Raw genomic sequence first — 19,907 nt, 5'->3', positions numbered from 1 at the left:
AGCTGAGGAGCCACTTGGTAACCTTGCTCTAGAATCAGGGTGCCTAGGGTTACCTAGGGGGTGTTCAAGTGACCAAGCCCTCCCCGTGGTGAATGAGGACTGCAGCTAGGACACCGCTTCGTGGCCAGCTTCCTTCAAATGGGTTGTCCCCTGCTGTCCCTGCAGCCCTAGGGCAGGCAGAGAAGGTGGTACCCTGAGCCCTGCCTCCTGAGTGTCCCCTTGTCTGGGCACAGATCAGCCAACAGGTGGCCTCAAAGTTGGCAACCTGACTCATGGGGCCTCCATAGCTGAGGCCTGTCATCTTCATGAGAGAGAAATCAGGACACAGTGAGGCCTGCCTGCAGCTCTGCCTAAGGGGCAAACAGGACAGGCCACCTGTCACCAGGTGGGAAGGAGGCACAGGGCTTGGCCACCACCTGGGTCCAGTGACCTCCACAGCACAGCCTTCACCCCAAGCCGCTTCCACCTAGCGCTTCCCAAGGCACAGGAGGAACTGTAATGTTCCAGGCACCTCACTCACTCCACACCCACGGGCACACACGCTCTGTCCCGCATGGGCGGAGGCTCTACGTAGCAGGGAGCAGGGTGGCCTTTGGCCCCTCCCAGAGAAGTGAAACGCAGGAGGCTGACTTCAGTCACAACTTAACATTTATGCCTCTTCCAGGTGGCTAAGGGTCGGCCAGTGGTGCACACACACGCACACCACAGACACCCACGCAAGGGTTTGTTTCCACAGAGGGGCATTCAGGCTATGACAGGGTGATCAGAGCTGGGGCCTATGTGGGGCAATTCTTACTTCAAAGGCAGAAATGGGCAGGCTGGCACAGAGGTAGAGGGAAGACAGCAGGCGCAGGCCACTCTGGTTACTTTTCCTGAACTGGAATCAGCTGAGAGGCGCACATAGGCCAGCAGACAGGAGTGAGCCACACGGAAGGTCACGTTGTGTCCGTTGATGTTTTCACATCTTCCTTAACACACTCAGATGGGGGATTGGTCATTTCTGTCCCCAGTGCCCCCAGCCCAGGCAGAGGGGCAGGGAAGGGGGAGTAAAGAGAGGATCCAAAAAGATGAACTACGCTCCTCACACTGTGAGGACCCACTCTGACTTTGGTCATAAACTCTAAGTTCACTGTTCCCAAGGGTTACCAAACGCTGTAGCCACCACCCCTTAGAGCCAAGAGGAAAAGGAGAAACAGGAAGTACAGAGGAGGCCTTTAGATGCCCCTGCTCAGACCCTACAGCTTGGCAGTGCTATTCTCCTTAGGCAGAGGTCACCAAGGGGCTGGCCGTGGGCAGGGCTCTGCTCAATGTCCTCTGTTGGGGTCAAGGCCAGGCTGGTTGGGAGGGCCTGGGAGGCTGCTGGAAGCATGTTTTAGAATTACCAGGTTATTGCTGCATTTGGGGTGACAGGCTGAGCCACTCAAGACAGAGGGAGCCCGAGGGCTTGTCCTCATGGGAGGCGGCGGGGTCTCATTCCTGGAAGGGTGCCGCACCCAACTCTCATGCCACCTCCTCCAGCAAGAAGGAAACCACGTCAGGGTGGGGAAGGGAAGGATGGGCCTCAGCCTTGGCCAGCAGTGGAGGGTCCTCACTCAATGAGCTCTACATAGTTGGCGGGAAACATGCCAAAGTGGCCATCGGGCCCATAGCCACGCCACCAGCCTTCGTCGATCACCTCGATGCCCGTGATGAGGTTCTCAGGGTCAAAGGAGATCTCAGTCTCGTCGGCTGCAAAGAGGGTGAGCCCAGATGCTACACTGGGGGCCCTGGGGCCCTGGGTGCCAACCCCAGCCTGTCCCAATGCTGTCCCCAAAATACACCTTCCTATAGGGTCTTGCTCTGGGCCTACTGTTCCAGCAAAAGGCTGGAGTACAGTACTTCCACACATCAGCCTGCTCCCCAAGGCCTCCACCCAGGGTCACCTGGGGCACCAGAGTCTAGGCCTGGCTCATCTCTCTAGTTATACCTTCAGGCTCTAGAACACAGCTGGCAACTGGAAGTGTCCACCCCACTCTCCCCTCTCACCCTCCTGTCTTCTACCACCACCTGAGGCTGTCCCCCCGAGGGAGCCCCAGAACCCTATTTCCTGATCCCGGGCCCTGTGGTCTGAGGTGGCTGGGCCACAGCACGTTACCTGCCTGGTAGTCGTAAAGGGCCCGGGCACAAAGCCCTTTCCCACTCAGACCCGGGTAGGGGTCTACATGCTCAGAGCCAGGATCTTGCTGCACCTGCCCATGGACAGGAAAGAAGAAGAGAAGTTAGGGCTCCTGGTTAGCACAGACTTGGCCCTGCCCAAGGTCAGAACTCAGAGGCCTGGGGAAAGAGGCAGGGCATGTGGACGGTGGGGCTGCTCCAAAACTGCTAAGATCATCCATGCGCAGTGAGCCATGGAATAGCCAGGTATCCCACCATCAGTACGGCACGTGGCCCATGCACAGCCTTGCCCTGCTGCAGGGAACCCACCATTGGGGGCTCCTCATAGAGGGTCTCCTGCTCTGGGGGCTCCTCATACACGGCCTCCTCTTCTGCCTGCACTGGACCAGGAGGGGCGCTGGGTGCCGGCTCCTCACGGAGATCTGCATGGGAGGACACAGCCTGCTTGGACCCCAGGGAGGGGAGAGGACATCCCCCGGCTCCCTCCCACAGCCACCTCGGGATGGCCATGGCTTGCCTGCCCTGGGCCTTGACGTGGCCTGAGTTGGCTCCCTGACCAGGGTGGGCTCTGGCTGGGTGAGCTGCTTCTGCAGGAAGGGGCTCCTCAGCTTGCCTGCAAACCAACGGTAAACACACAGGACATCATGCAGCTGGAAAGGGGGAAGAATGTGCAGTCTCCACCTTTTCTGTGTCCTGCACTGCCCAGAGGGTGGACCCGTCCTGAGATAGTGGCCGTCACACAAGGGCACATAGGGACACATGGCAGCTACAGAACCACAGCCTGGTGTGTACACATCACACTCACACACCAGTATGCTCTAAGCAGCCCCTCAGGGGCCACGTGCAGTATGGGAGAGCTGGCCAGCAGCAAGTGCAGTCCTGTGTCCTCTGGGGGCCAGAAAGGTGACTGATGCAGGCCGCTGGGATCTAGCTAACAGCCCAACATGTGAACTGTTCCAGGGTTTACAGGGCTGGGGCTGGACAGGCCTCCACTCTGGAGCCACACATGGCCCCTCCTCTCCCACCAGGTCTCTGTAGGACAAGGCCAAGGGTAGAAAGGGACACCTGGGTCCCAGGCTCCCCCTCCCAGAAGCTGCCCTCATGAGCACAGGCTCTCCTTATGCATTTGCCTGTCAACTTCTGACACATCTGTCACTACCTCAGAGGGTCCTACACTGGGACCCCAGGCTCCCCACCTGTCTGCCCTGCCTCATGGCTAGGCCCAGAGGGAAGTCTCACCTGGCTGGGGGCTGGGGATAGATGTGGTAGACATGGCCCTCTCCTTCTGCTTGAAAATCTCCCGTGGGTGTGCTGGCTGTTGACAGACAGGCTCCTGGGGGAGCACACGTGGACCAGCAGTGCGTGAGGACCCAGGAGCCTATCAGCCTGCCTGGCTCCCGGCAGCTGTGGGGGGCAGCCAGGATGCAAAACCCTGGAGCTGAGGGGCTCACAGGCCTCTTCTAGGACCAGGCTGAGGTCCTCGCCAGGCTGAGCTTCTGCCCTTCGCTCTCCCCTCCACTGCCATGTCTGATGTACCAACATGTGTGCCAGGTTCCAATCTGCCCCAGCTGGCTGCAGGACCCTTGCAGTAACCCCCTCCCTTAGGCCTGCTGCGCTGGGCCCGTGTGTCAGAAGAAACCCCGATGGCTGCCGTGGCGCACAGCAGGCAGCCTCCAGGCCTGTCCATGACGAGCCCCAGCAGATGGGGGACTCCCACGAGTTACTGTGACTGGCCCCTTTGGGTGGGCACGTCCAAGTCTCACCTGCTCTTCTCTGTTCCTCGAAACCACTTCCTGCTGCTCATACTTCCTGCTGGGAGGGCAGAGGGAAGAGCTGCAGCCCAGCCCCAGCCCACTCCTCGCCTGCCTCCAGGGGATGCTCCCAGGGAGAAGCAGAGAAGGCCCCAAGGCAGGCCCCAGGTGGCAGCCACCCACCTCTCCTCTGGGGCCTTACCTCTGGGGGCCGGCTTCGCCATCCTGCTCCAGATAGAGCTGCTCGCGGCGTGCGGCCTCACGCAGCTCCCGCTCCCGCCGCTCCTGCTCCAGCTGCTGCCGCTCCTGCTCCAGCCGCCGTTTCTCCTCCTGCCTGCGGTTTTCCTCTTCCTTCTGCAGGGAGAGCCGCACCCGCCTGCCCCGCTCAGCCCCTGCACTGCCCTTGCCCCATTCTGCCCAGGCAGCCTGCACAGTGACATGGTCAAGTGTGGGCTCGAGTGACACTCACTCGTCTTGTTACTTAACCCCTCTAAGTCTCAGTTTGACCATCTGTAAACAGTTACTAACAAAAACATTTGCTCTACAAGCTTATTGTAAAAAAAACTGAGACACAGCGAGTAAAATACTCACTACCTGCCTGGCACATAGGAGACGCTCTACAAGTGTCAGCTACTGTCATGGTGCCCAGGCAGCACTCACCTCTGCTTTGGCCCAGAAGCTGTCTTTGCCAACTCTTTTGATCTCAGATACAGCGTTGGTCTTCTGGTACACAGAGCCCTGTGAAGGACAGAAGATTCACTACAAGGCCATTGGCCGGAGCACAGACTACAGGCAAGAACCATTAGGCTGGCAGCTGGCAGAGGCAGTAGTGGTGGCCCAGTGAGCCCCAAGGAGACTGATACCAAGATGGCCTGGAAGGTTCTGGAAACCGCCAAGCAGAAGCTCAACCCAGACAACACTGGAGGCTCTGCGGCTGCTCCAGGCCCTTGGGGATGGAAACCAGGGGCCATTCCCAGGAGGCCGGTCTATCAGCCTCAGATAGCTGACTGCCACGGCAGTGCCCACGGAATCTCCACAGACCCCAGCTATGCATCAGGGGACCTGGCTCCCCACCCAGCACCAGGGCCCCAGGCCCATAGGTGTCTGGCCACAACTTGAAGGGGCCTGCCTTGTCTGCCACTTGAAGTTCCTCCATAGCAGCCACCGTCCAGGGCTATGGAGGACACACTGGTGGCACGGCCTTGAGGGTGGCTAAACTGTCCCTGCAGAGAGCCTCTGACCACACAAAGCTGGCATAAGAGGCTCCAGAAGAGCCAGTCAAACCACCAGGCAGAGTCAAGGGCCGCTCCTCATGCCCACTACCACTTGCCTCACCAGGAGGCAGCTCCTGCTCCCGGCAGGCATGCAGTCACCATCTGCACCTTGATCCGGCTCGGGGACTGGAAGCTAGGCAGGTAGGAGCCCAGACCCGCAAGGGATAAGCACCGAGGGCAGGTCCAGCCCGTCTGGACACTGGGAACTGCACTCTCCTCCCCCACCGCCCTTGGCCCAGGCAGCACTCACCACTGGGGCCTGGGGGCCCGTGTCCTGGAAGCGGCTGCTCTCCTTGTGGAAGGTGTAGTTGGCACCTGAGGCCCTGGCCACCTTCTGCATGATGCACTCGGGCTCCACATCCTCCTCGGCCCTTGCGTTGATGGTCACGTGGGCCCCCTGCAGCAGGAGCAGCACTTAATGAGAGGCACTGCAACTCCAGGAGAGGACAGGCCACACACTGCAGTCTGCATAGCACAGACATTGGCTGCATGGGGCTCAGGGTCAGGAGACCCCGCTGGGAAACGAGGCACACTCTCCCTAAGGCCTCAGACAAACTACCTTGAGGCAAACCCCTTGTACTTTCCCCAGCTCGTGTGTGAGGCCCTTGTGCTCCATGGCCCCGTGGCTTGTTCTGTGGTTGCACTTCAGTAGGCAGCTCAGGCATTAAAGGGCCTCTTTCTAATCAATGAAAACTAACCTTAAGAGGCATCTGGAAACAAGCACATTTTCTACAAAAAGTGAGCCACCGACTTCTTCCTGAGAAGGCAGACACACGACCTCGCTGTTGCTAAATATCCAATAAACTCGGGTTCCTCTTTCAGCTCCTTGATGGAGAAACTGAGGCGTATGTAAGGAAGCATTGGCAGAACCAGAAATCAAAGTCCCGAGTCTCCTTGTCGGTAACCAAAGAAATGCAAAAAGTTACCTGACAAGCGAACAGCAAACGCTTTTGAAACTAAACCAGGTTTCGTTATATGATGACTGACATAAATCCAAGCAGAAATGGACTGGAAAGGGATGTATCAAAGGGAGTATGCATGTTGAGGTATTGGGCATAAACAGCTTTCCCTTGTCTCCAAATCCTGACAACACTGCCAAATGTTTACAGTACTCATAAAACAAACAGACCCCAAGGCCTCGCCTTGCCCCAGGACCAGCTCTAGCACGGTCCTCCTTGTAGTCCATTGTTCTTCCCCACTGAGGCCAGCCTGCAGGTGGCTCTGGCCACATCCTGGCCTCCTGCGCACCTGCCGAGCAAGAGTTGAGCAGTCTCTGGTCATGCCCTGAAGTCCAAATGGAGTATGGGGACGTGGGGCACACTTCCTACTCTGGCTGAAATTCCCACTCACACCAAGGAAGCCTGGTGCCTGGCGAACCCTGTGAGGCCGTTTGGGAGCAGCTCTCACCTTCAAGAAGCTGGCCATGGTGCTGACATGGTTGGCGCATGCTCCCTTCCGCACATCATTCACGCCCTCGCCCGTCTGCAACACAACACACCCACCATGACCCTCCAATTCCCGGATATGACCCAGGCCTCCTCGCTAAGCCAGTGCCCTCCCCAGGACTCAGCAGCTTCCCTGGGTCCCAGGAATGAGAAAGCTGCATCCCCAAAGCAAAGGACAAGGTGAGACCCACACCTCTTAAGTCAGAGAGGTTCTTGGAGCAGGACAGCTACCAGCTTCCACTGTGGGTGGTCACCTCTGAATTCCCTAGTCCCAACCCAGGGGGCTCTGTTCCATTAGAGCCCATGTCCTGCCTTCCCAGCTCTTCTCCAGGCCCTCTGCTCCCTCAGAACGACTATCCTAAGGGGGACAAAGACAAGTGTGCTGGTTTGTATCCCACTTTGCAGGAGTAATTCTGGGCTTGGAGGGTGAATTCTATGCTAGCCAAGGCCCCAGGTATTCTTTGGGCCACAATGAATTAATCCACTATTCTGTTGATTCACCAAGCTATCCTATAATCAAGTCCTCCTCTGCTCGAATCATGAAAGGGTAAGGGGGAAAGAAGAAAAGGGATCTTTCCTGAGTCACGCCTAGACGAGAACTCGGAGCTCTCAAGTTTCACATACCCAGTTGATGAGGACAAACTTGGGCAGGCCGGAGTTGGGGTCCTTCACCCTGCAGAAGGCGTACATCACCTTCCCACTGTTGAGCTCCTCCACCATCTCCTCCAGGCCCCCCTCTGCAGCAGTCACAAAGAGGGTGAGAGGTGGCCCAGGCATACCTGTCTACCCCGGCACCCAGTGCACCAGGAAAGGAAACCCAAGCTGCCTCTGCACCACGTTCTCAGCCCCACCTGCGTCAGAAGCCCATTCCTGGGCCCACCCCAACTAAGCTGATTGATGAGAGCTGGTAGGATCCAGGATCTGCACTTGTGGCAAGCACCTCAGCTGATTTTTGTTTTACCCACACTAGTCTAAAAACCACTCCTGTAAACCCACAGGTAATTCTAGAAATAAAAATCTCATTTCTACTACATATCAGGCACCAGACTTCCAAATGGAGGGTCTCTGTGACTATTTTACCACTGCCTGGACCCTACAAAGGGCCTCCTGTGACTCACCTCGCCCTCACCCACGTGTCTGCTCAGACTCCAGGGCCACCCAGAGCGTCCCAAGCAAATGGGAATGTCCCACAGCAGTGCACGGGCTCAGATCTTAGACTCTCCGAGTGAGGATGCAGGAGTGATAGGGGCACAGGAGTGGGCCACCCTAGGCCATTCGCCCCTGACACTGAGGCTGTGGGCCCCAGCATGTACTAGAGTTTGCAGTTCTTATCAGGTCTCCAAAGCTTCTCATGTTACAAGGAGGCATGGCTCAGGGATTCTGGCTATTGGGCTCCAAGAACCTGGGCAGTCCTGCGCCCCTGCTCTGGGCACCCAGGGCAGAGCCCCATGAGTACCACTGGGGATGGCAGTAGGAACGTGGCTGCTGAACTCTGCAACTCCCATGAGAACACGATCAGTGGCAGTCTCTAGAAACAGGACCATCAGGGAGAGGTGCTTGAAAGAGGGAAGGGCTTTCTATCAACAAGTCACCAGAACCACTCGTGTGGCAAGCAGAGAACATGCTGGCGAATAAGAGCTGTGTCACTTGTGTCAGGTGAGCTGGCCTTGAGCACAGGGAGGAGTCAGGAGTATCAGCTGGGGGACTGCAGGTTATAGCCCACCGTCTCTGGCCCAGCACTCTGACAGCCTCTGCCCAGCGCCAGCCAAGAGCCTGTCTTTCCTGCAGAGACCTCCTGTCACCCTGTATCCAAGTAGCACTTTTCCAGGTCAACCCTGTCCCGGCTGACCACGTGCACTGATGCTACCTCTCCTTGGTGAGGGTGAGCCCCTGCGTACACTGAGCCCACAAGGAAGAAGACAGACAGAAGGATGAGTATGTACCTTCTCCTGCTCCACCAGTACCCAGTTCTGTGGGACTGCCAGCCCCCAAGCTGCAGCCAGGGCTAGGAATGCAGCATGGGCCAGGCCATGGGCTGCCTGAGAGCTGGAGGGGGCCAGCCTGTTTCTCAGCTCAGCTCTCCTCAACTACAACACGCAGAGAGAGCAGTGCTGCCCTGCACCACCAGGTGCAGAAAGCCAAGGAGTTATTTTCACTTAGAAACATGTGAAACCCAGAGCAGGCCAGAAGTGTGAGTGGTGGGGACCCCATATTGCTCGGCGGAGCCCCCTGTTCCGCCTGGCTGGCTGTAGCCACTGTGCCTTGTCCACATCCTGATAAGGGGACCAGGAATTCCCCAACATTGACACTGACATGAGGTGGGTCCATCTTTAGCTGAGGGAGATGTCAGTGCAATCACGCCACATGCAAGGGACATTTGTGAGCCCTGAGCCCCCTTCTTCCTGCTGTGAAGGCTGAAATGCCAGTCAAGATGGAGCACTGACTGTCACAACTCTCTCCCCGTCACACACCTCACCCTCCCTCCCCGTCTCCTGCCTCCTGATGCCTCCAAGAGCCCATCTGCTTCCTCATGTGGTCATACTCACCCCCAGTGCCAGCCACACGGATGTCATTGCTGTTGCCTTCATAAGTAAAGAGAGCCCTGAAACAAGACAAACAGGCTCTGTAGCCAGTGCGTTGGGTGCTGTCTGCCCTCGCGCTACCCACCAAGGCTTCTTGCCACACCCCAAAGAGCTCAGCTCAGTAACACTGTGGGCTGACACGGGCCCTACTTGACCTACTAGGCGGGGTCTCAGTAGGCCACTGGGCCTCCCAGAGCTGCACCTTCTCAGCTTTGAAGCTGGGATGAGGCCAGCCTGACTCACCACAGGAGCTTGTTGTGAGGGAGAAACCTATGGAGACAGTGAGCCCACATCTACTTCAAGGAACACGAAGCAGAAAAGTTTTATGGCAACTTTCTATACATTTGTGTGTGAAATACTCCCCTGGCTACCAGGTACGTGGATGTGAAAAGACAAAGATACTGCATCCAAAGCACCCCAAGGAGAAGCAGGAAGGAGGAATACACACATCAGGCACCTTGGAAGGCTGCCTGATACCCTTATGCATGTCTGCTCCGCCTTCCAGAAAGCCGCAAGGGTTGGTGGAGCAGTTCTCTCTGGGCTCGGGACTCTTCCGGCAAACACAGACTTTTACAGGTTGCATACGGCATCAGAAACCACAGGGGCCACAACTCCACATGAAGTCAGCCCCTCACAGGGCAAGTGCTACATCTAGCAGAGCATTAACCTTCCACAGGTGACCGTGGGCCACACCTTTCTTCTCCTCTAAGACTATTCATAGGAACTCTAAAAAAGACTCGGATTTATATACTTGTGCCCGAGAAGTGTTGAGGAAATATGGTAAATTTTATTAAATCTGGGCCATGGAAGGTCCCTTGATCAGAACAAAGGTTACTCAAGGAGAACTTTCTGGAAGAGGTGGCTTCCCTGCAGTCCGCACAGAGCACAGCCATCAGCACCACCTCAAGTCAAAGGCAAAACCCGATCTAGTGCGCCATCTCCCCATGCTGCCAAGCACAGGCTGTTGAGGCCTGCCAGACAGGAGCTCCTGGGGCGACAGTCTGACAGGAACCAAATCAGCGAGCACTCGGCTTCCCCAGGGCCTTGCTAACGCCACTGGGCAGAGCTGCCTATGCCTGAGAAAATAGGAAGAAAGAAGACCCAGCCCAGCAGATCTAGCTGGTAGGAGCATAGGCTGCGACGAAAGACCCACTGCTTCCCAGGAGAGGAAAGGGAATACAGAAGGAAAGACACCAAAAGGAACACTCAGAGAAACAGGAAAAGACGACATGGGAAGTGGTGGATGTCCAGACTCTGGAGGCCGGAGTCCTGGCCAGCCCTTCTCCTGCAGGAAAGAGTCCCATTTCTCTCAAAGGCTATAAAACCCTGGCTGCAGAAGATGGAGACACCGGACAAGCAGCAGGGGACAAAGGTGGCCGCTCGGCCCAGCTCTTCCAAGAAGGGATCTAGCAGCTGCTAAGAGCCATGCTGCGTGCCTGCCACCTACCCCTCCACTCTGGGCTCCAGGCTGAGCCACCTTCTTGAATGATCCCAGTTCAGAGGCTCATTCCCACATTCAGTCGAGTTCTATGCTTCTTTCAAATCAACATGGAAAAAAAAAAAAAATGGCATGCCAGCCTGTGCACATCACAAGGAGTATGGAGCACCTTACAATTCAATCCTTCCTTCCAAAACCATGTACTGAGAACCTGCTGCTTGCTAGTCATGGGAATAAAGCAAGGAAGAATCCCTAAGAGGCTCCGCCCATGGAACTCACTTTCTACCGGGAGACAAAGAGAAATACACAAATCAACAGTAACATACTGTCAGATAGTGCAGTGGGTACACGAGGGGGACAAACCTGCCACGACCTAGGGGAAGAACAACTTGGGGAACCAAGAGAAAGAGCCAAGATGGAAAGCTGACACTGTGGCTGTTCCCCACTCCACCTGGCTTCAGACCTGGCCCAATGCCACCCACTCTACATGTGAGACCTTGCACGATCCACCCAGCTGGAAATCACCTCTTCTGGCTCTGATATCCAATACCACCTTTTCTGTATCTCCTCAGTCCATCCTTCATCTGAGTATCTACTGCCCCAAGGACAGACAGAGGGCCTACCTCATCCCTTCCTGTGAAGAGAGAAAGGTCAAGAAAACCAATAAGGAGTCTGGCACGTGTCCAGAGGAAGTCAGACAGGGACATAGGAAGATGTGACTACAGCCAGGAAGCTAGAAATCAAGGAAGGCCTCTCCAAGAAGGTAACCTTAGAGATGAGAAGTGAAGTCTGGGGAGCCCCAAGGATGACATGGAAGGGCACTCCAGGGAGAAGCAGCAGCAAGGGCTCTGAGGAACCAGCTGGCAAGTTTGAGGAAGAGAAAGGTGGCTAGAGTGGTGTAAACAGGTGTGGCCACAATGTGGTAAACAGGAGGGGCCAGCAGGAAGGGAGGCCAAGAGCCCAGCCATGCAGGGCCTGTCAGCCACGGCGAGGAGTCTAGGCTATATTTAATGTGCAACAGGAAGCCACTGTAGAGTTTAAGCAAGGAAGTGACATGGTCCAGATATTTTTTCAGCTAGTGAGTGGGGACCTGCCACACAGTATCTGGTGAGATACTTAATGGCTGTGACAATGAGGGCAGAGGTCAGGGGATCATGCTGCTGAGTGGTATAACCTGGAGTCATGCAGCCTGGGAGAGAGTGAGGAGACTGGTGAGATGGGTGCGCTCTGACTAGGTGAGAGGAAAGAGGAGGCTCGGCACCCTCATGAGGGACAAAGAGGAGATGGCGTCCCAGGTGGTAGCACACAGCTCCGGTAAGAAGCCCAAGAACAGGCTGGAAACACGGGAGGCCTGCAGAGGGAAGCCTGAACTGCCGGCTGCACTGTGGGATATCACCCCCCAAACCAGTGACAGTACCTAAGACTGAGGATGAAGACATACCTGGAGGGAACACCCATTAAGAGGCCCAGAAAGGGCTACACCAGATGATTAAGCACACATAAAGGAGCACACCCCTAAGTGGGCAGGACTGCGGAGGGGCAAAGATGCTTCCAGGCTCTAACGTCAGGTGGCCTCACATGGATGTGAAAATGGGGCTCTCAGTGTGGAGGTACTTTTAACAGGGTTGGAGTAACAGCAGAGGCCTAAGAGTCCCCTGAGAATAGAAGTGGGGCCGGGTAGGTGGCTGACATCTAGAACTCTCCTCAGAGAAGTAACAGTGCCTGCTGGATGGGTGAACTTCTGAGGAATTATAAAGAAGAGAAGGCAGAGAATTCCTATTTGTTACCAGACATCCTTCCCTAATTAGAATAGATGTGTTCCAAACAGAGGACGTCCTGCTTGGCTCCTCTGAAAAATTGTGGACAAGAGCCATGCGGGGCGCCCACATCGACTGCGCCCCAGGCACAAAAGGAGTCTGCAGATTCAGCAGACCTAGGCAGCTCGTGTTCAGAAGCTCTTCCCCAAAAGGCCAGGGCTGAAGGAAAGGGAAGGCTACTGAGTCCTCAGTGTCACAATAGTACACTATATGAAAGCCACTCTGTGCTGGGCACCAGGGAAAGCAGATGAGAAAGCAGGAGCACTTGACAAGTGGAGATGAACTAGTCACATTAGCACAGCCGTGCCAGCGGGCCCTGTTCCAGGCAATGGGAAAAGGCTCCCCAAAGCCGATCACCTTAGTCCATCATACTCAGCATATTTCTTAGAACCGGAAGTGCCCAAAATTGGTAAGTGAAAGCAATTTAAGCAAATGGGAAAGTTACAGAGAATTGCCTCACACAGCTACCACTGCTTGCCCAACAAAGAGCTGACCCTGTGTGTGGGATGCCCAGGGCTATCTCAGAGACTTCAGATCCAGGCTTCCAGTACTATAAAGCCCCATCCACTGCATGAGAAGACCTAAACACTGACAGCCTATCGCAGGCTATCACAGGGAGGCGGAGGGAAGATGGGACCTTCTTAAACATAGGTAGCCAGCATCCTTGTTTCCTTCATCTCCCCATGGCTCAGGCACAGGAAAGAGTATTCTTTGAAGAACGGAGGTTTCTGAAACCCACATTCACAGAAAACCAGGGATCAAACCCCCGACCTCCTTGTCTGAAGCCTCCGGGGCAAGGCTCCCATTCCCAGCCAGGCTTCCAGACCGCACTCCGAGGCCCACCCCTGAACACAGCGTTTGGAAGAAGGCAGGCGTGGCTTCCGCTTTCTCACGGAGGGCTGTGGAGGGCCCCTCCGTGCAGGGAAGTCCGGGGCAAGAAAGGAGAAGCTGGGAAGCCACCAAGCAGAGCCAGATACAGAACCCAACATGGAGGCCCGCGGAGTGGAGACCCGAGGCCAGGGCGGGGGGAAGGGCTGGCGACTCACTGGGCCCCCAAGCCCAGTTTAACGTTCCCACGCACGGCGGGGCACGGGGTGACGAGGATGCAGACAGCACCTCTCGGAGGCGGCACAGGTGTGGGGCAGGCAGGTGAGCCCCGGTTCACCTGCGGCCGCGCGGCTCCGCGCCTCCTGGTTCCCCCGCCCCCGGCCCGCGCCCGGCCCAGCCCGCCTCGACGCCCACCAGTCGGTTGGGGACTTCTCAGTGACCACCCGCACGTAGGCCTCTTGCAGAGCTGGCCCGTTCCGGCTCAGGTTTACAGCCATGGCCGCCCCCGCGGTGCTCTCGCCGCTCCTGCAGCTTCTGCGCCCGGCCCGCCCCCGATGAGAGGAAGCCCCGCCCTCCCTGACGGCCGGAAGCGGAAGCTGTGTGGGCGGGGCGGGGCGGGGCAAGCGGGCGTCTCCCAGTCGGGCGTCGGAAAAGCCCCGCGGGAGGGGTGGGAACCTTCCAACGCCGGATCGGAGGAAGAGGGAGGGTGCGTCCGTCTGCGCCGTTCCCTGTGCTCTGCCCCGTTCAGCCGGAGGCTCGCCTTGTGGGTCTGGCCCAGGCACCCAACCAAGCTTCCTGATAGCTGCTCTCTCGGAGCACCGTGCGTATGTGTCGTAACTGTTGTCACAATTAATGCACTTTTTTTTTTTGAGGAAGATTGGCCCTGAGCTAACATCTGTGCCCATCTTCCTCTACTTATGTGGGATGCCTGCCACAGCGTGGCTTGGCAAGTGGTGCCATGTCTGCACCCGGGATCTGAACCTGCGAACTTAACTGCTGTACCGCTGGGCCGACCCTTCATGCACTTATTTGAGAATCTCAAATTCATGAGTCTCCCTCCACACGGAATTCCTGGAGCCTCTGTGTGGACCCTCAACAGAAGTTTGATCTATGAATGAAGCATGCATGAATTAATGACTCAAATGAAAACAGAGTGATAGTGATGCCGGGTCAGTGAGCCGAGGAGTCGAAAGAAAGATTTCTTGGACTCTCAAGATCTGGCAGTAGTGCTTTTTTTAGAGAATAGTATGGAATAGCATGCGGACAGGACCCATGGGCAGTCAGAGCTGCTGTGTGGGGACAGGGCCCATGGGCAGGAGGAGCCGCTGCTGCCATGGGGAGCTGCTGCTGCCGCAGCTTCTGCTGCCAACATGGGTGGAGAGTAAGGCTAAATTTAAGGCATAGGTATGTGAGTTATCTCTTTACAAGACAAAAAAAAGTTAAAATGGTACCAGTGCCGGTAGGGTCCGGCCATTGGGCGGTCCCACAACTTTTAGATAAGAATCAAACCGGATTGAGTCAATGGCAGAAGTCACCGCTTAAGTATTATCTTCAGCTACAGACAAAGGAGGATTTGGGGAGGGGGGGCGGGGCATCAGTTACATGAGGTTGCCAGACAGTAAACAGCTTAAGTCCTTGCCTTCCCCATTAAGAGTTTCCAGAGATAAGGCCATCCCACCTTCTTCCTGGCACAGAGAGGGAGGCATCTTTACAGATGGAGGTTTCCCTTACAAATGTAAATGTTTCTCAACAAAGGGCAAGCAAACTCTGCTCCTCGGAGCCTGCTTCTCATCTGCAGTTTTAAAATTAACCAGCCTAAAGATCCTCATCAATATCACACCAGCGCAAACCTAACTCAAAGTGGTGTCGAGCTTCCTCGACCTCACCTGCATTTCCCCCTCTAGTTTGGTTGAGGATGAGGTAGCGGAGGAAAGTGCCTGGTGCTCATCCTATTCTTTCCAGGCCCTGGCCGACTGAGGGTGTTACCAGCCCAAACACAGGTTCATTTACCCACGGCATGGTAGGGCCAATAAAGGAAAAAACCCTGAAACACCAGGCTTGTGGCAAGGAAAGAAGTTTAGTATTATCAAAAGGCAGCCAGACAAGGAGAGGAGTTCAGATCTACCTCCCAGAAGGTATCAACAAAAATAATCCATAACCAATCTATAAATGAAAATTTGGATGAGTTTATTCTGAGCTAAAATGTGAGGACCACATAGCCCAAGGCCTTTCTTCCCAAAGGAAGAAAGGGCACCAAAGAAGTGGGTACAGAGTGGTTATATATCCCTGACAAATAAAAATGGCAAGCAATAGGATATATTGGAGTATATGAGGAAGCCATTTGGTATAAACCTAATTTGGCCTGACTTTGTTTTTTCCAAAAGGGCCTAACTGTGGCTATTGAGCACACATTGTATATCTGCTTAGACATTTCCTATGGCCCGATGAAAGGCCCTTGAGATAAAGGTGCAACTTCCCCCCACACTGGCATTTCCTTAGGGATAAGCATCTTTCCTTAGGCTAGGAACTAATTGCTGTGATGAGGATTTTTAGGCTGCTTAATTTTAAAATGGTTTATGATGAGGATTTTTAGGCTGGTTACTTTTAGAACTGTAGATGAGAAGCAGGCTCCGAGGACTGGAATTTTGCTTGCTCTTTTGAGACATTTGCGTTTGTGAAGGAAGGGGGGATGACCTTGTAGGGACCTGAAATTGGCCACCCCAGGATATGTCTCTTTGGCATCGGGATTGTTTGGGGCTGATTGCTTTTGATAAACTGGGACAGGGAAGGAGGCTCTGGGGAATGGAACTTGCCCTTGTTGGGACACATTTACATTTGTAAGGTAAATCTCTATCTGTAAAAGGTGCCTCCCTCTCTGTACCAGGAAGAAGAGGAGAGATGACCTTGTCCCTAGAAACTCTTAATGGGGAAGGCAAGAACTTAAGTTGGTTGCTGTCTGGCAATCTCATGTAACTGATTTAGGGTGGTGGCTTCTGACCTTTACTTAATCCGATTTGATTCTTGTCTAAAAGTCATGGGATCACCCAACGACCAGACCCCACCTGCACTGATACCATTTTAACTTTTTTTCATGTTCTTTCCTTTGTCTTCGTAAAGAGATGACTCACATACCTATGCCTTAAATTTAGCCCTAACCCTCAACTCGGGGCAGCAGCAGGAGCTCTGACTGCCCGTGGGTCCTGTCCCCACGCACCAGCTCTGCCTGCCCGTGGGTCCTGTCCCCATGCTATTCTACTCTCTAAATAAAAGAGCACTACTGCCAGATCTTAAGAGTCTAAGAAATCTTTCTTTCGACTCCTCGGCTCACAGACCCCGCATCAGCTGCACTCACCTTTGACCACTCAGCTCACCTGTGACCACTCAACTGGAGACAACAGACTGGCCACCCTGCTGTGTTCACTGAAACAGCAGACCTACCTGCTGTTTCATCAATTGCTGTGCCGACAGAGCAGTCTCGCGACTATTGTAAAAGGGACATTTCAATCCTATGTGAAACATCCTCTCTGGGGGTATATAACCACTCTGTGCACCCCACTTCTTTGATGCCCTTTCTTCCTTCGGGAAGAAAGGCCCCAGGTTATAATCCTCAGATTTAAGCTCAGAATAAACTCACCCAAATTTTCATTTATAGATTGGTTATGGATTATTTTCGTCGGCACCCCAAAGAAGATATTTCACATGTGATTGAAATGTCCCTTTTACAATAGTCATGAGACTGTTCTGGCGGCACAGCGATTGATGGACACAGCAGGTAGGTCTGCTATCTCTGTGGACACAACAAGGTGGCAGTTCTGTTGTCTCAAGCTGGGTTGTCACAGATGAGCACAGCAATCAGTTCCTAGCCTAAGGAAAGATGCTTATCCTTAAGGAAACGACAATGTATGGGGGGGGGGGGGGCGGAGTTGCACCTTTATCTTAAGGGCATTTGTTCCTGCCATAGTAAATGTTTAAAGCAGATGTACAATGCGTGCTCAACGGCCACATAAGGCCCTTTTGGAAAAAACAAAGTCAGGCTGAATTAGGCTTATACCAAATGGCTTCCTCATATACTCCAATATATCCTACTGCTTGCCATTTCAATTTGTCAAAGGGAAAAAGGTAGGAGTTTTTAGGGTTTTAGGTAGGGGAGGGAGAGTGTGTGCTGGGGTTTTAGGAAGGGGCGGGGAGCATGTGGCCGTGCTGGTTGGCGCCTTCCCCCCAGCATGTGTTTGGCCTCGAAGACTAGATTTCTTTTCCCTTGACTGTTTGGACTTTTCTGGTTAGTTTTCATCTTCAGCCTGTGTTTGGCCTTGTGAGGCTGAATCTTGATGTTTGGACCTTGACTACCTGGGAAAGACAGCTCACTCATATACTAAGGAGGGACAGAAGGACCTGGTTAGTTTTAAACAGTTGGTTATGCTGAATATGCGCAGCTGCAGTTAGCAAAGCTTATCTCAAAGTTTTTTGATCTAGGAAAGATTTTTTAACTTTGTGCTCAGCTTCAAGGGAAGGGGCCCACAATATCTCAACCGGCTTCCTTCCTGCAGGGAGCACCAGTTCCTTCCATGCACAAATGTGCCAGTCACGACTGACCTGCCTGGAGGGAAACCAGGAGACATGCCAGGGCCCAAGGCAGCTCACAGCTTCCTTCCTTGCCCCAAAGAACTCCCCACCTCCCTAAAATACAGACCCAACAGTCCCGTAGTCCCTTAGACGGGCTTTGGAATTCAGAGGGTTTTTTTTCTTTTGTTTTTTTTTTAAAGATTTTACTTTTTCCTTTTTCTCCCCAAAGCCCCCCGGTACATAGTTGTACACTCTTTGTTGTGGGTCCTTCTAGTTGTGGCATGTGGGACGCCACCTCAGCGTGGTTTGATGAGCAGTGCCATGTCCGTGCCCAGGATTCGAACCAACAAAACACTGGGCCGCCTGCAGTGGAGCGCACGAACTTAACCACTCGGCCACGTGGCCAGCCCCGGAATTCAGAGTTTTTCAGATTTCAGAAAAGTAATATTGAACCTGGGCAGCATCTGGTAATCAAACACGTTCATACTTCTGCGGTGATGTCTGTGAAAAATCAGCTAACCGGGTTGTAGAAAGACCCTAAATGGCCTTAGGGCAATTCACGTCAGGTATTGCTGCCAAACGAGTTACCAAAATCTTAAAGAGTTGGGGTCTGGATTTTGCCGATAAGGACTTGTAAACCTTATTTGGGTAGAAACGTTGTTCATTTACGTCCATTTTTATATCTGTCTACATCATTGTTGCTTCTTTTACAGCAGAAGCTCTGACATCTCTCTGCTGGGCAAAGCAGTTACCCTGTCCCCAAATGGGGAAGTCTTAGGTCCTGGCCAAACCCTCCTTCCCTTTAGCGGCTCCCATCTGCAGCCTCCCTCTGTCCCCCAATCCATCCTGGGTCTTCTCTTGTACAACATGCTGTTGTCCCCATTTCCCCACTTTGCCTTCACTACTGTGTTTGCATTGGAAAAATGAATTTTAGTAATGGGGCCTCCCAGCTCTCCCAATTTCTAGTCTTTTTTTCTTCAGTAACATCTCTGCTGTCCTTGTTTTTCTCTCAGACCTGACTGTCAGGTGATTTCCTGCTCCACTCCAGTCACAACCCCCCCACATTCCGGGGAAAGTTCGGCCGCGGTCTTATGGGTCTTCTGCATTCTTCTCTTTGACCCCACGTGTCTTTGTTTTCTCTTTCTTCTCTGGGAATGTTCCTATCTAAACACCTCCTAAATACCAGTGTCCTTCATCCACTTGGCTGCCAGTCCCCAGCCTGGGGTCCCTGGACCCCTACGGAGGTCTGGGAGTACTTTTCAACATTTTAGTCAACTTAGGGAGAACCGCACGTTGCCTGAATCAGGCTGTGCAGGCCAAAGAAACAGGTCTCTTTGTTTTGGAAGTAGATCAGCTCATTGTGGTGACCAGGTTCATCGACACTAATGAGGAAAAATCAGGGAGATCCAGGCTCCACTGAGAGAAGCTATGGGGAGGGGTCCCTGGTGTGGGAGTGTGAGAGCGCCCGGATTCCACTTCCTGCTCTAGGGTGAGGGAACCTAGTTCAGCTTGACAGGCCAGGGAAAGCCTCTCTGAGAAGGTACACTGGAGCAGAGACTGGATATAGGAACCGGGGTGGGGAGGTGTGGCTATGGAAGCTCTGGGTAGAGGTGTTCCAGGCAGAGGGAACAAGGTGTGTGGGGGCTCTGAGGTGGGAGCCAGCCTAATGGGCCTGAGGGTGGAGCACAGGGTGAAGGAGAGGGAAGGAGACGTGGGAGGAGGCTGGATCCCGTGGGACCCTGGGGGTCAGGGGAAGGACTCTGGGTTTTCTTCTAGGTGTAACCAAATCTCTGCTGGGCTTTAAAGAGAGACGATGTGATCTGGAGATGTTTTCAAAAAGGTCCCTTTGGCTGGCTGCTGTGTGTACACCATCTCCACATCCGTCTCCCTCCCACTCCTGCTTTCAAGTGTTCCTGTTTCCTTTTGGCCTCTCTCTCTTTTTGGTTGGTTTTCCGCATTTTGAGAATGTGAGATGTCTCCAGAGGTCATTCCTGGGACTCCTCTCTCCTCCTGAACTAACTGCTCTGCTATTTGCACAAGCCTCTATACTTTTCT

General features: G+C 54.2%; 1 protein-coding gene across 2 annotated transcripts; it reads right to left on the bottom strand.

The window, feature by feature from the left end:
* Window positions 1-630: 630 nt before the first annotated feature.
* DBNL (drebrin like) lies at window positions 631-14,068 on the bottom strand. 2 transcript variants are annotated; one of them, XM_070617233.1, is made up of 13 exons: window positions 13,704-14,068; window positions 9,171-9,226; window positions 7,249-7,361; window positions 6,587-6,661; window positions 5,430-5,576; window positions 4,566-4,643; window positions 4,108-4,259; window positions 3,918-3,966; window positions 3,394-3,487; window positions 2,672-2,767; window positions 2,464-2,576; window positions 2,135-2,228; window positions 631-1,728 (listed from the first exon to the last, which is right to left on the bottom strand). In XM_070617233.1, the coding sequence occupies exons 1-13, from the start codon at window positions 13,784-13,786 to the stop codon at window positions 1,589-1,591; spliced, it is 1,290 nt and encodes a 429-aa protein (XP_070473334.1). In that variant the 5' UTR covers window positions 13,787-14,068; the 3' UTR covers window positions 631-1,588. The 2 variants fall into 2 exon arrangements, with proteins under 2 accessions (XP_070473334.1, XP_070473333.1); XM_070617232.1 differs by having other exon boundaries at window positions 3,918-3,963; window positions 13,704-14,054.
* Window positions 14,069-19,907: the final 5,839 nt, after the last annotated feature.

The sequence above is a fragment of the Equus przewalskii genome, chromosome 4, assembly GCF_037783145.1.
Source record: "Equus przewalskii isolate Varuska chromosome 4, EquPr2, whole genome shotgun sequence".
Classification (NCBI taxonomy): Eukaryota; Metazoa; Chordata; class Mammalia; order Perissodactyla; family Equidae; genus Equus; species Equus przewalskii.
The sequence above is the reverse complement of the archived record's forward strand: the minus strand, read 5'-3'. Positions and strand labels throughout refer to the sequence as shown.

Coding starts and splice junctions, on each gene's coding strand:
- DBNL (XM_070617233.1), bottom strand. CDS start 13,786: ATGGCTGTAAACCTGAGCCGGAACGGGCCAGCTCTGCAAGAGGCCTAC. Junction 6,662..7,248: donor AGTTTGTCCTCATCAACTGG/GTATGTGAAACT, acceptor GTTGTGTTGCAG/ACGGGCGAGGGCGTGAATGA. Junction 2,768..3,393: donor TATCCCCAGCCCCCAGCCAG/GTGAGACTTCCC, acceptor GTTGGTTTGCAG/GCAAGCTGAGGAGCCCCTTC.